Here is a 15826-nt window from a genome sequence, read left to right on the forward strand (position 1 = left end):
GTAAGTTTCAGCATTCCTGTATTTAGCTGTGAAATGAGTGATGCAAACGCTTAAGTGCTACACATGTAAGAGACAAGAGTGATTAAGCTTCACAGAAGAGGTAGAACTCCAGCTGGGCTTTGAAAAATGGGTAAGAGAGACACAGATGGAAATACATAGCAATGTTCTGAATAGAGTAAGCAAAGGTGGGGAAGCAGGAGTGTTTGAGGGATATTGGCCAGACCATCCTGCCTGGTGTATGGAATGTTAAATTTCTTACTTGCCTCCAGTGTTATTCCAGAAACCCATAACAGAAGAAAATTATGGAATTCTAGCCCTCAAGATCATTTAGGCTGGCTAGTCCTGTCATTTCATAGAAAGCAAGGACCAGAGAGGTCCAGAAATTTGCCCAAGGTAATATTACTAATTAGTAGCAGAGCTAGCACTAGAACCCAGATTTCCCAGTACTGAATGGAGTTTCTGTTTGCTTTGCACTATGCTGCCTCCCTTTAATGATCAAATGTATTCTTGGTATTGAGAAAAACTGGCCAGTTTACAGAGTGGTGATGGTAAATAATTTAAGAGCTACTAAGAGCAGTTATGAAATCTCCATCTCTGAAGTTCTTTTTTTATTAATTAATTTATTTTAGTTTTCACCATTCACTTCTATAGATTTTGAATCTCAAATTTTCTCCCTATCCCTCCTCTTCCCCTACCCTAAGATGGTGTGCAATCTGAGACAGGCTCTACATATACATTCATATTAAACATTTTTTCACATTAGTCATGTTGTAAAGAAGAATTAGAACCAATGGGAGAAACCACAAGAAAGAAGGAACAAAAAAAAAGGAGAGCATATAGGATGCTTCAGTCTGCATTTAGACTCCAAAGTTCTTTTTCTGGGTGTGCCTGCAGTTGTTTTAAAAGACAATAGATAACTATTTTCCAGAATGATTTAGACACTCCCCGTTCCATCCCCATTCCTCCCCCTCCCAAAAATAACACTCCATATGATATACCACGTTATCTTCCAAAGTCTTTCTGGTTCTATGATTTTGTAATCAAAACCAGGTGGTGATTATAAATAAACCCACTGGGCAGAGACTTAATTAATTCCATATCCTGTTTAGTATCCAGCTTGTTTTAGCAGGTAGTCAACAAGTTAAGGAGGTGCTCAATTTTAATTTTTGAATATTTTCTGTATTGAAGGAGAGAATGAATAACTCAAAAAGCATTGGCTGCATGCCCACCATGGTACCTAATGAATATTAATTTAATTGAATTGCATTGTCCTGGACGAGCTAGCCACTGTGATGATTAATTCCATTTAGGTAGCCTATCTCAGAGGACTGGCATAAGACACAAAGGAGAATTTAGTAACATAATTTGTAAATCACAAGGTGCTTTATAAATGTCAGTTATTGTTATTATTACTACTCCTCTCCTTACTAAAAATAGTTTACACGGTTCCCATTTTTCCTATTTACTTTCCAGGTGCAGAGACGATAAAATATCAAACATGACTTTGAGAACACATAAAACAATATATGAACAAACATATATTAATTTGGTAGAAAATAATACTAAGTGTAAAAAGCTACCAGGGCTTTGTCCTAATGTGCTGAATTATTTTAAAATTATTAATTTAATTTAAATTTATTCACATATTATATAATTGTATTATATATAATATATAATTTATTAAATAAATTTAAATAATTAATTTAATCCAAATAATTTAAAAATCGTTACAGTACTTGTAGACTTTCAATATCGTAGACACAACAAGGCTTACCATATAGTTAACAAGAATAATTAATTAAAATAGGCGCCTACCAGACAGTGCTTCCTCCCCTCCTACTGGTCTGGATCCCTAACACCCGTCACTCACTAGACTGGCCCTTGGGCTTAGTTTGTGGTACTTGTTCCAGCTGCAGAAATTCCTACTCATAGCTTTTCCAAATATTAGTGGCTGTAGAATAAAGGCATGAACAGAACAGGGTCAGGTTACTTTAAAAAGGGTTGCTTAGAGATGTTTAATTTGAATACAGTTTTAAAGGAAGCAATAGATATGACTTAGCAGGTCTCATTTTTGAGTATTAATAAATGCCCTACCTGAAATAGATTACAAATAATTATTGTAATTATTGTAATATTTATTACAAATATTAAACACCTCTACTTTTCTAGTGGGAAGAGCACAGATTTGGGGTTAAGAAACATGAATTCCATACCTAGCTCTGCCCCACCCTGGCTGTATGACTTGGGCTAATCAAGTCATCTCTCCATGTCTCAATTTCCCCATCTGTAAAATGAAGAAGTTGGATTAGATGAATGCTGAGAACACTTGCAGCTATAAAATACTATGATTCTGTACTCTAAAGAACAAATTTTTTTCTTTATGAACTTTATCCTCAACAAAAATGAACATTTCTATATACAAAAAAGGTTAGCATATGAAACTGAACCTCATTTATGTACAGTTGGTTTTTTTTAGTTTTTTAAAATATATTTATATTTTAACACAGTAGTAACAAAATTGCCCTGTTTCGTAGGCCCCCGTTGCAAACTTCTTCTTGTACTGTGTATATTTTTAATGTTTTATTGATGTTTCTCTCTTCCTTTGTTCCTTCCTTCATCTCCGTCACAAACACAGTCCTAAGTACAATCAAGCAAAGCAATTCCCCACATTGATCACATCTGAAAATTCAGGCCTTATGCCCTGCCTCTGGTGCCTCACCTGTATGACACACCCTGAAAACCAATCTTCAGCTAATTGCTCTATAAGGGAAAAACTACTGCTCCCAAAGTAATTTATTGCAGTAATCCTTATACTTTTTTGTTGTTGTTAGCTACCAAGTTCAGATCTAATTGGTTTGTACCTTCATTTACTACATTCATTAACAATCATCAGTAAGACATAATCCAACAACATTTTTTACATTTCATATCAGGAACCTATCTAACTCAGTATTTTCATATAATGACAATTGCATGAAGGCTCTGTGCCTTGCTTGAGCTTAGTCATTATCCTTTGCAATAAAATTCTAAACAGGCTCCAAAGCTACTGAATTTGTTGTTAGTCATTGTCTGCTTTGAACTTCTAGACATGAAATTTAGGGTTAGCACAGTGACTTGCCCATAAAGCCTGGTCAAAAAAAATTTGTTTTTTAACTTGTCTATAAAAATGCCAAGAGATAGGGTAGTATAATAGAAAGAATTTGGGGTCTGGAGTCAGAGGCCTGGGGATCAGATCTTAATTCTGCCACTTACTACCTATGTGATCTTGGTCAGTTGATCTCCTTGAGCCACACTTTCCTTATTTGTAAAATGAGGGGATTAGACTCAGTGGCTTCTGAAGATCCTTCTGATTTTAATGTGTGTGGTCTTACACTCTTGTGAATTATTTAAAACAACTCACATTTGCAACATGTGCAGATCATGGTTGGCATTCTTTAGCCACTTTGGAGCTAAAGTACAGTATGATATATGTATGTCTTAAATAATTATGTTCAGTACAGAGAGTTTTCACCAGTGTTATAAAACTGGTTACAAGGTTAGTGCTTTTGAAGACTTTTGAAAGCTTGTGATACATAGGGGAAAAGTAATCCTCGATATTTTTTTCCTCTTCAGATATATTCCACCCTTGATATGGGGGAAGAGTGGACATATCCAGACTGCTTTGTATGGGAAGATGGGAAGGGTGAGGTCACCTCATCCTTATGGCCACCGAAAGTTCATCACCATGTCAGATGGAGCCACTTCCACCTTTGACCTCTTTGAACCTTTAGCTGAACACTGCATTGGAGGTGAGCCAAGTTAGTTTGGATAGTTGTGTCCTTACTTGGAAAGAATGGACTATTGAACAAGAGAAAATACCTTAACATATCCTACTAGGCAGTCAATAGTTACAAACTAAAAGTCTCTTATGGAAAATATTGTGATAGAGAAGCTGACAAGTCCTCCAGGATTATATGAGGAATCTTGAAAATGGTTAAAAATCACTTGGTATGTATAAGACACTGTGTAAATGCTAAAACTCTTTTCAAATGGTGTTATGCAAGTCCAGAAAGTTTTCCCATATGAACTGTTAAGAAGCTTATGTTGGTATTATTAGTAGAGATGAAGCAATGGCTATGGAAAGCAACATGGCATCCTAGGAAGAACACAGGCCTGAACCTGGGCTCTAATCCCTACTTTGCCATAAACTAGTTATTATGTGACTTTTCTTAAGTCGCTTAACCAGTTTTCTCACCTGTATAGATAACCTCAGAGATTCCTCCTAGTTCTATAACTTTATGAGCAGAACCATTCATATCATACACTTGACCTTATTTCTACATGATCTTAGTATATCTCAGTTGCCTTATACTCATACATCTGATATATATGCCCATAGATATGTCTCCTAATATCCCCTCACATATAAAGACAGCCACATGTTGATGTATGTATATGTCCATTATACTTTAATGCATGTAAAGCAATTTGCCTTTTTCTGAGTCCTACAAATAAAAGAGTTACATTTAAGCTAAACAGATGTTTGGAGAAGCAAGGGAAAAGAGGGTATGGCTTTGTGGGTGATACAAGTGTGAGGACAGGGCCAACCCTAGGCAAAAACTGAAAGAAAAAAAAAAGTCATATATTTTGAGTACTTTCTCCCGCCAGTAGGTAGCTCCTATCTCTTGATTCCATATTTTCCTATGTCCCCTCTAATTATGGTAGCAGCCTTTGTGAATAAGTTATTTTTCAGAAAGAATAATATTCTTGAATATATAGTCTCATCTCTTAGAATGACATTTGTATGCCCTATACTCTAGAATCTGTTGTGGGTACTTGTAATATTTAAGATTGAAAATTACAGCAAATATACCAAGACATCAGGTCATTGAAATTCTCTAGAATCACCAGCCTTGTTAGTGAAAAGGAAGCTTTGCTTCAGATTCCACGTTTTGTAAGCTTGCTTTGCATACCCCTAAGTTCACTAGCATGATATTTTAGTAGTTTATTTCTCTAAGAGAGAAATTTGAAATCATGTCCTCATGTTGTGGCATATTTTTACTTCCTACCTTATTTTACTTTCTGCTTAAAGAGCAAAATTTGGTTTAGCCAGCCTACTTTGCCAAGAGAAAACCAGCAGTGAGGGGGCAGGACAAATGAGAAATACTAAGTTTGGTTATGACATTCCTTTAAAAACTCTTATATTTCCCTGCCATTTTTTCCTAGGAAAGGATGAAGATGATTCAAGGGTATTGTCAATATACAGATCCCAGAAAAAGCTCTGATAAAAGCAACAGCTCTTTCTGACTTTTGGAAAGAAAATTCTTGTCAGATTTGAAAAACAAAGCCCTTGTTGCTAGTCCAATGGAACAGCATTTCCGCAGGGCAGTATAGCGGAAAGAGAAGATCCACTTTAAAGTTTCAGTTCCACTACTTACAAGCTATCTGACACTAGACAAGTCACTTAGGTCAGCCTCAGCTTCCTCATTTCCAAATTGGAAGTAATATTATTTACCTGGCCTGCCCCACAAGAGATACATATATGTATGTATGTGTGAATATGTACATGTATACACATATATGTGCATAATACATATATACATATATGATACATGAAGTTTAAACTATAAAGCACTATATAGTGTAAGGTAGGTAATATTTTAATATATTCGTAGGCTAAAACATTTGGAGAGTCACTCCTTCTAAGGCATTTGGAAGTAAATTCTGTCTCAGGCAAGGTGATGAAGACTTTTGTTTGATTGGAAACCAGGGAAATCCTCCCATTTCCTGACAAAATTGAATCTTAGCTTTTCCATTTAGTATATCATCGTTGATCTGGTCTCTTTGAATATCTTTCTTCAACCTTTAGACGATGTCACAATGGTCATTTGTCCTGGAATTGCCAACCATAGTGAGAAACAATACATCCGGACCTTTGTCGACTATGCCCAGAAAAATGGCTATCGATGTGCTGTGCTGAACCACCTGGGAGCACTACCCAATATTGAGTTGACATCTCCTAGGATGTTCACTTACGGTAAGAGCAAAAACGGAAGTATGACTATTCCGATTCTCATTCTTGCCATTCTAACTTATGCAATAGCAGCAGTAGAGACACACTGTGGACCAGTAGATGGAGTGTATCTTAAATCATTTCTGACTTTCATAGCCAAATAAATTGCAGTGTTTAGGAGGGGATCGGGACAAATAGCAGTGCTGCTTAAGGAGATCTTTGAACTTGCCTTCCTATTCCATCCTCATCATGACTACAGCTTAGTTTTCCTTCATTTTTAATGACCACCATTAGAAAAGCAGAGTTCACACCTTGTAATGGAGCTTACTAACCTATAGCAAAAGCAGAGGCTAAAATTCTAGCTTGTTTGGCACCACCCATGGCTTATTGCAAAACCAGTTACTGTCCAGAGCCAGATGTTTAATTCCAGGATAAGATTTCCAAAGAATTTTATCAACTGCCAGCCTTGGGCAGAGAACCACTGGAAGCTCCTGACCACATTTGAGGCAAATGAAATGTGACTGTGTCCCCATTTGATCTGAGTTTTCTAAAGCTCCATTATAACAGATCAAGACCTATGAATAAAAGACTTTTAAGACCATAGCATTATAGACTCTCAAGAGTTTAAAGGTAAAAGTTCCTCGGAGATCATCTAGTCATACTTATATCTGATTAGGCATCCCTTCACAAAATCCCTGACAAATAGTCAGCCAAATTTCAGTATTCTCATCCTTAAAATAAGGATGACAATACTTAATAGTATCCACCTAACAGGCTTGTTGTGAAAACCAAGTAATATAAATGGACGGGTGGAGGGAGGGAGGGACAGGCAGACGAAGATGCTATTATCTACTTTCTGCTCGACATCTCAGGAGATAGTTCATATCCCAGTAATGTCACTTAACACCTGTGTGACATTGAACCAGTCACTTAATCTTGCTGGTCATTAGTTTCTCATCTGTGAAATTAGGGTGTTAGACTCATGCTATTTAAGGTCCTTTCAATTCTAAATCTGTGACCCTAGAGAGAGTTCACTGTCTCAGAAATTCCACTTTTCCAGAGCATTAATTATGAGGTTCTCCTTACCTCCCCATCCCAGACTGAACTAGCATCCATCTTTCTGCCTTATTCCTAGTTTTGCCTCATAGCAACCAAGTTTAAAAAGGCTCTAATCCCCTCTGTCCCTTGATAATCTTCTAAATATCTGACATTTCTCCTCCTATCCAAAGGACTCTTCTCTAAACATAAATGAATAAATTAATGGAAGCATATTTTTTTTAAATTCTTACTATGTGTCAAATACTATCCTAAGCTCTGGTTGTATAAATACAAAAGCAAATATAGCCCCTGTCCTCAAAGCACTTATATTCTCAGTGGAATTTATGTTAGAACACATAAAGGAGAACAGCAGACAGAGAGGGATATGGTATCTTAGAAAGTTATTGGGATGATGAGTGAAGAGATAGGAGAGTAGACTGACACACCCTTCCTGGAAGCAATGTCAGTATTGATTTAATTATGATTCTAGAGTTGCAAAGTAGCAGCTGGTGATAAATGGCCAGGAAGTAAAGGAAGACTTGGCTGCAGGAGGCACACACAAGTCAGAACAGTCACAGGGTACAAGTTCAGACACTCTTCCTATGACATGATTTTCAGTCCTTTCACCATATTATTTTCCCTCTTCTAAATGTACTCAAACATGTGAAAGCAGGGTAGGAATTAGAAAATATGCTGAATTTGCATTCATATAAGCTGTGTTTGAATCCTACCTCTCCTAATGATTACCTGTGTTACCTTGGGCAAGTCACTTAACTTCTCTAGACCTCAGTTTCCGCATCTGTAAAATGAAGTTGTAGGACTAGATGACCTCTGAGTTTCCTTCTAGCTTTAAATCTGTGGTTCTATGTCAGTATCCTTCTTAAAGTGCAGTACCCAGAATTAAACATCATTATATTCAGATCTAGTCTGTCCATTCAAAGAATCTAGGACTATAACTTTCTTTGTCCTAGACACTGAGTGGTAATTAATGCAGCCTAGCATTTCGTTAGGCTTTTTTTTTTTTGACAGCTATAGGACATTGTTGAATTCTGGTGAGCATTCAGTCTACTAAAACTCTCATCTTCTACTTGGGCACTGAGTTTTTTTATTCAGGTGTAGGCCCTACTTTATGTTTACTTAAGTGCTTTGGAACTGTGATCTTAGTAATCTCTGATAAACTTTATTTTATGAAATTTAGCCTGTTGTACTTTGTCAAGAACTTCTTGGATCTAGGTTCTCGTTCAGTGGGTAAACTAGCCTCCTAAGTCTTATGTTATCCATAAATTCAAGTCATTGCTAAAATATTTAACAAATGGTGAAACTGAAGTACTAGAGACTTATGACATTCTACTAGAAACTGCATTCTCGGGCAAGAGGGCTCCTAACCTTTTTTATGTCATTGACTCTGTTGGCAGTCTAGTGAGGCCTTGAAGCCTAATAGATCTCTCAGAATAGTGTTTTTAAATGCATAAAATACTAATGATCTTTAACATAATTAATATTTTCCAATTAAGGTTACCTCTAAGGTTGCCCTTAAAAGAACAACAATTTTTACAGATGACTAGGCAAAGTTTTCTGCTACAGGGGATAGTATCCTTGCCATCACACCTTCACTCTGATCTTGTTCTCAGTTTTGTAATAAGAAGAAATGATAAACTTACTTAAAAAATCAAGATATATTGTCTGTGTCCAACCTGAAACAATGGAATATTTAAGTGTCAAATTGAGTAGCCATCCACTACAATCATGCATGCCACAATGAAGGCTTAACCCATAAAAAGATGTACTGTGTACAGGAGACCAGGAATTAGATGATGGAATTTAAAAGGAGGGAAAGGAAAATATTTACTTCCTCCTCCTTCCTTTAGTTTTGTGTTTCCTAACCCACATTCCCATGCCAACCAAAACAGCACCTGCTCTGAGTTTCTGCTTAACTGAGTTTTGACTGGTGATTAATGACCAGAATGAGGCAGCTTGGTGGCTAGAGCAGTGAGCATAGAGTCAGAGTTCAAAACTGGCCTCAGACATTTACTAGCTGTGTGACCCTGGGCAAGTCACTTAATGTCTATTTGCCTCAATCCACTGGAGAAGGAAATGGCAAACCACTCCAGTATCTATGCCAAGGGTATGCTGTGGTCCACAGGATCACAAAGAGTTGGACATGACTGAATGACTGAACAAACCACTAGAATAGACTTTCTGGTAGCATGGTCTTCACTATTTTTATCCTGGTAAATTTTGCTGCTCCCGTGCATGGGTCATATCTCTCCAAAGCAGACTATCCAGGTTCTCCATTCTTTGTTATACCTTGCATTTGTTGGTGGGAGTGTTGGTTTGCTCCAGTTAATTTTTGAAATAGCACTCACTCAATCTGATCTCCTACTAGCTAATTGCTTAACTCTTTCAGCTAGGCTACTTCTTGATTTTTATCATTTCTGTGAATTACATGGTGGGTCCAAAACCCATCTTGCATGATCTAAGCCAGTTGAGCAGACTAAAAATAAAGTCTAAAACTCAAGATGAGTAATAGACCCACTGCAGTGTGATTTCCAAAACAATCATTAAAGCAAAGAAATAATCAATTATGTGCAATGCCATGTCAGGAACAAGTATGTATAAATCTCAATAACATCTAGATGGGATTGGTCTCATGACTACAAAAAGAGGCTGTGAAAAATCTGAGAGATCTTAATTAAATTTTTTTTTTAAATTAAATAACATAGCCTTTCATAGGAACAGTAAAGCAGCAGAGAAATGTGGGCTTAATTTATCTTGTTTTTAAAACCGTGTACAGTCTTTGGAATGTACAGCATTTCCTATCATTGACCCTGAAAAAAAGAATGTGTTCTGTTTTTTTTTTCCTCCAGATGCCTCGTACAAAAAGTCTAATATTCTGATGAGGGTTAAAGGTGAGCTGAGAGACATCCATGAGTCAAAGAAGTTAACTGTAAACAAGGTTGTGGATTATTAGGATAATTGGATCTGGATTTCTTAAGTTATCTTTAAGACCTCTGTAGTTTTAGGAATGAGAAAGCAAGATGTCACCGTATATGTCAGCTGTGACCAAAAGGTTTCTAGGTTTAGTCTAGATTCAAGGAACTGGGAAGTGAGGCTTGTCTTTCCTTATGTATCATGTTGAAGGGGATAACTTCCCTTAAGACGATGAACCTATTAAGTACTTAGCAGTGCCCATCTCTGACCAAAATACCAAGCTAATGTAGACACTCTGCAGGATTTAAATGGCATTACTAATCTTATTTCTAAGCTCTTAGGTTCTGGCAAGGCCAGGGAGTTGACAAGAGGTGGACAGGAGGGCCGTATTCTGTTCTGGTAGCTAGAGGGTCTTTTCAACCTCCCATCAAGCATAGTACTAGACTTTTTTGAGAATTCTTGAATTTTCTTTTTCCTACTTTAGGGATCTCCTCTATAAAGCCGATAAAACTCTATGACCTTCAAGAACAGTAGTGTTTTAATCAGTAAAAAAAGACAGGGAGTGAGACTGAGCACCAGAATTCTACAATTTAGGCCATTATTCAAATCACTAATGTGATTTGAGAAGGAATCTTACTCTTAAATTTCTCCAAAAGGATATTTTAGGAACTACCGCACTGCTTTGACCTCTGTCTATTTTCCAAAGCATAATCTTTTTTTTTTTAAGGCAGATGAATAAATCATGAACAGATTCACAATCATCTTGGTATCTTAGGCATTTTAATGGATTCTGGCCTGTTGATTCCTGCCAGTTTTTGGTTTATAGCAAGGACTCCAGGGGTATAAGCATGAACTATGCTTATCCACCTCTTATTCATCATCTGCTTAGTTGGCTGGGGCCAGTTATACAACTGCAGGAAAGTACAGTGAAAAGAGGCTGGGTTTAGTGTCAGAATAGAATCAGAAAATATCAGGGTTGGACAGAACTTCAGAAACCAACTAGTGCAATCAGTACTGAAGCAAACATTCTTTACTATAAATCCCCCAAGTGATCATCCAGTCTTTGCCTGAAGACCTCGGGTGAAGGGGAGCCCAAATACAACCCAATGCATTTCTGTATAGGTTTAATTGTAAGGAAGATTTTCCCACATCAAACCTAAATTTTTATCTGTTACTTTTACCTATTGGTCCTAGCCCTACCTTTTGAAGAGAAGCAAAAGAAATCTGATCCTTCTGCTGAGTGACAACCCTTCACATATTTAAAAACAGCTGTCATATCTCACTTTTAAGTTTTTTCTACTCCAAGCTAAATATCCCCAGTTGCCTCAAGTGATCCTCACACGGCATGGACTTAAGTCCCTTCAACATTGTGAATGCCCTCAGCTGAACACCATCCAGCTTATCAATGTCCTTCTTGAAGTGTGATACCCAGACCTGAAAGCAGGACTTCAGCTGTAGCCTGACCTGGGCAAAGGATAACTAGACTATCACCTCCTCAGCCCTGACGTTATGCCTTTGTTAATGCAGCCCAACATTGCATTAACTTCACTGGCTGCCGTCTCCTATTGTTGATTCATACTTGAATTTCTGGCCCACTAAAACCTCCAGATCCCTTAGCAACAAAGTCCAACAGCAAGAGATAGAAAGAGAAATCCCATTTAAAGTTAGGGTAGACAGTATAAAATACTTAGGAGTCTACCTGCCAAAACAAACCCAGGGATTATATGAACACAATTACAAGACACTTTTTGCACAAATAAAGTCAGATTTAAGTAAGTGGAAAAACATTAGTTGCTCATGGATAGGCCGTGCTAATATAATAAAAATGACAATTCTACCCAAATTAATATACTTATTTAGTGCCATACCAATTAAACTATCAGACAATTACTTTCTAGAGCTGGACAAAATAATATCAAAATTCATTTGGAAAAACAAAAGGTCCAGAATATCAAAGGGACTAATGAAAAGAAATGCTTGGGAAGGTGGCCTAGCGCTACCAGACCTCAAACTGTACTATAAAGCAGCAATTATCAAAACCACTTGGTATTGGCTAAGAAACAGAGAGGTAGACAAGTGGAATAGACTTGGCACTCAAGATGCAGTAGGCAAGGAATATAGCAACCTTCTGTTTGATAAACCCAAGGACCCCAGCTTCTGGGATAAGAACTCATTGTTTGACAAAAATTGCTGGGAAAACTGGATAACAGTGTGGCGGAAATTAGGCATAGACCCATACCTGACACCGTACACAAGAATAAAGTCCAAATGGGTACATGATTTAGGTATAAAGATTGATACCATGAATAAACTGGAGAAGCAAGGAATAGTGTATTTATCAGATCTATGGAGAAGGGAAGAATTCTTTACTAAAGGAGAGATAGAATGCATTATGAAATGCAAAATGGAAAACTTTGATTACATTAAACTGAGAAGTTTTTGCACAACCAAACCCAATGCAACCAAAATCCGGAGGGATGTAGTAAATTGGGAAAGAATTTTTACAGCTAAGCTCGGGGATAAAGGCCTCATTTCTAGAATATATAGAGAACTGATCCAAATGTATAATCAAAACCTCCAGATCTTTTACAAAAAAATTGCCATCTAACTATGCCTCCGTCGTCTTATATATGTGAAGTTAATTTTTTTTTAGCCCAACTGTAACAGATTCAATTCTTATTAAATTTCATCATCTTCTGTGTGACCCAGTGTTCTAGGCTTTCAAGATCTTTTTGAATCCTGACTCTGTAATCCAGTATCATCTTGCTAGCTTTGTGTCATTCTGCAAATTTGATAAGCATGTCATCTATGGATTGATATGTGCAAGTCATTCATAAAAATGTTACTCATCCAAGGGTTGAACACACATCCCTAAGGCCTCCCTGCTGGAGCCCCAGTGACTACTCTCTGGGTACAATCATTCAAACAATTCCAAATCCTCTAACTGCATCATTGTTTAGCCCACATCTCTCCACGTTTTCCACAAGCATGGCAGGAGAGGGTTCAGCAGATGTTTTGCTAAAATGTGGATCCTACCAATTAAATAATTCTTTTAAACCAAAGTTAATTTGACTTGATCTTGAGGAAACCACACTGGCCTTTTGTAATCACTGCTTCCTCTTTGGACATTTACCGCCTTTAATAATATGCTCTAGAATTTTGCCAAGAATCAAAAATCAGACCTATAGTTTCCATACTCCATTCTTTTCCCTTTTTTGAAAAGTGGGCAGCATTTAACCTTTTCCAGTTCGGTGGCACCTCTCCTGTTCCCTGTGATCTATTAGAGATCAATGACAAGGACTCAGCAATTATGTCAGGCATTTCTTGCAGTGTAACCTAGGATATAGTTTTTCCGGAGCAGATAACTTGGACTGATTCAGGGGAGCAAGGCTCAGATCTTCCTTACAATGTACATATGGAGCTTTTAGCCATTTTGCTTCTCTCTTTTCCAGGCCAGAGAGCACTCTCCTTGGTAGAGAAAACAGAAGCAAAGTGAGAAGTAAATAGCCCTACCTTCTCTTCCTAGGCAGTTACCACAGTCTCTTCTAGCCTAAGTAGGAGCCTTACTACTTCTTCGATTACCTTCTTTTCTCCAGTATTACTTTTTAAAAGTTTGGTTATGCTCCATTTCCCCTACCAGTTCTTGGACTCCTGTCTACCTCTTACCAAGTTTAACCGCTCCTGACAGGACTGTGCCATGCCTTGGTATTCATCTTCTTTTCCTTGCCTTTCTCTTTGTAAATGTCTTTAAAAAAAAAATCTCAGTTGGTCAGTTAGTTCAAATATTAGCTCTGCCCCCTTATTGCCTGTATAACTGAGCAAATCATGTGCCCTCCCTGGGACTCAGTTTTCTCATCTCTAAAGTGAAGAGGTTCAGCTAGATAGTCTGGAAAGTCCCTTCTGGTTCTAAATCTATGATCTTATGTTTCAACTTCTCCCCCACCACTGCATGACTTGTATAAAACCTGACATGGCCTATAATCAGTGTTCGTTTCCTCATAGATTATTTTCCTTTCAAAGAGGTTTCATTTTAGGGTTGGCACCTATACTTGGCCCAGTATGATAGCATACTATTACTTGTGTAGGGACAGTCCAGATTAATTATATCAGGCTGCTGCTCAAAGTCTCTTGCTAGATATAGCCAAGCATTCCCAAACTTCCTCAAACCTCCGCTTCTTCCCTGAGCTGAACTGAAGGGGTTAAAACTGACACGCACAGTCCCAAAACAACTAGATATACAAGCACACACCCAAATCTCTGACTCATTTCCCTCCAGAACTAAATTATCTGTCCACTGTCCCTAGGCCCACAATTAAAGCTACCATTCCCCCTGGCTCTTGGAGGAGGCTTTTCCTTTGCAAACTAATGTTAGTAGACTGAACATGTTCTGGGCCTACTTCTCTAAGAGACAGAATCCTGACCCCAAGTCCATAGCTTTTTACCCTTTCTTTAGAGGAATGTATTGGTCCCACTTGTTACTAAGCATGGCGGGGTGAGATGGGGGGATGAATGTTTCTTGCATTCCTTTCATCAAAGCCTTGATGAATTTTTGAGATGAGTAGTCTTCTCATGTGGAGAGTATAGGAGATGAGCTTTAGGAAAAGGAGGGAAGAAGGTGAGGGAAAAACTGGAGAAATGTACTCAGCTCAGAGTAGCCCAGTTGCTGGTCTGCTGAGAATCAAGAGAGAAATAGATCTTGGGAAATTGTCCTCAAGAGTCTTCACTCTACTTCTGTTTTTATGGGTGTGGTATTTGAAGAAGGAGATTTTTCCACCCATTCAGGACCCTTGAAATTGTTGACCCAGGGCAGGGAAGTGGGGGGTGGGAGGGGAGGGTGTTTGTAGTCTGAGGGAGCAAAAGATGATAGATTAAATCCTTCAACCCATTCTTCTTTAGTTATCTGGCCAGGAGGTAATTTTTTTTTTTTTTGCACTGGAATGGAGGCAGAGATAGAAAGGGTACCTAGTGGGTAGAGATTTCTGATTTCATATGGAAAATGAAAATATTAATGATCATAGGGATCCAGTAGGAATGGAAACCGGAAGTTGAAAGAAGAGGGGAACATAATTGAGAGAAGAAAATGGCCCAGGAAATGGGATTATTCATTTTATGTTTAGTTCAATTTGACAAATATTTGTCTTACTGAATTTTGTATTTTTTTGTAAGTTTTATTACTTTTCTTCTCCAGTTTTGCCGATGATACTTAACTCCCCCCAACTAGATATTCAAATCTACCTCTTGGTTTGCCTTACCAAATCTGTATGTGTACCTACAGGTTGTGTATACCACAAACATTGTTGTCTTGTACTCCAGATTTTGGACCCAGAGTATCCACAGTCACTTTGAGGACATCTCAGTATATTTGAACTCTCACATGTTAAAGTGGTGAGCATAATACTTTTCCCACCTGCAAACAGTTAATGAGCCTATGATAGGCCCCTTCTCTTTTCAAAATCTGTGATACTCTGAAGTTCAGCTTCAACTGTAGTTTCCATAACTTCCCTCCCCTCCCTTAAAATTCTCAGGAGAAAAAAAATGATCATTTCTACCCGTTCCCTTATAAAACTGGGAGCATCATAAAGATTTCTTTAAACTACCCATGACTGTGAAATGCAACCTGCAATCTAAAAGCTGCTCCCTGAATCTAGCTTACCATCCGTTTAGAATAAACCCCCTACAACTTCTCCTTTCTCACAGTTCTCAGGCACACATGAAAGCATCTCCCCTTCCAAAAAAGCATTAGATTTGGGGAAGAGTCAAACTCGGCAACCCTGTAGGTGCAATTTATAGTCTGAAGGCCTTCATATCCCTGAGGGCAATTCTGTCCTTCAAGACCCCAGAATGTCACTGCTCTGGAGGAGCAAA

General features: G+C 37.9%; 1 protein-coding gene across 2 annotated transcripts in view; it reads left to right on the plus strand.

The window, feature by feature from the left end:
- Window positions 1-15826, plus strand: part of ABHD2 (abhydrolase domain containing 2, acylglycerol lipase) — a 120019-nt gene that overhangs the window by 73721 nt on the left and 30472 nt on the right. The window contains exons 4-6 of one of the 2 annotated variants that reach the window (XM_072618050.1): window positions 3613-3788; window positions 5849-6016; window positions 9898-9939. In XM_072618050.1, the coding sequence (XP_072474151.1) occupies window positions 3613-3788; window positions 5849-6016; window positions 9898-9939 (386 nt within the window). The remainder of the gene's footprint in view (window positions 1-3612; window positions 3789-5848; window positions 6017-9897; window positions 9940-15826) is intronic. The other variant, XM_072618058.1, reaches the window with a different exon arrangement.

This window comes from Notamacropus eugenii, chromosome 1, assembly GCF_028372415.1.
Source record: "Notamacropus eugenii isolate mMacEug1 chromosome 1, mMacEug1.pri_v2, whole genome shotgun sequence".
NCBI lineage: Eukaryota > Metazoa > Chordata > Mammalia > Diprotodontia > Macropodidae > Notamacropus > Notamacropus eugenii.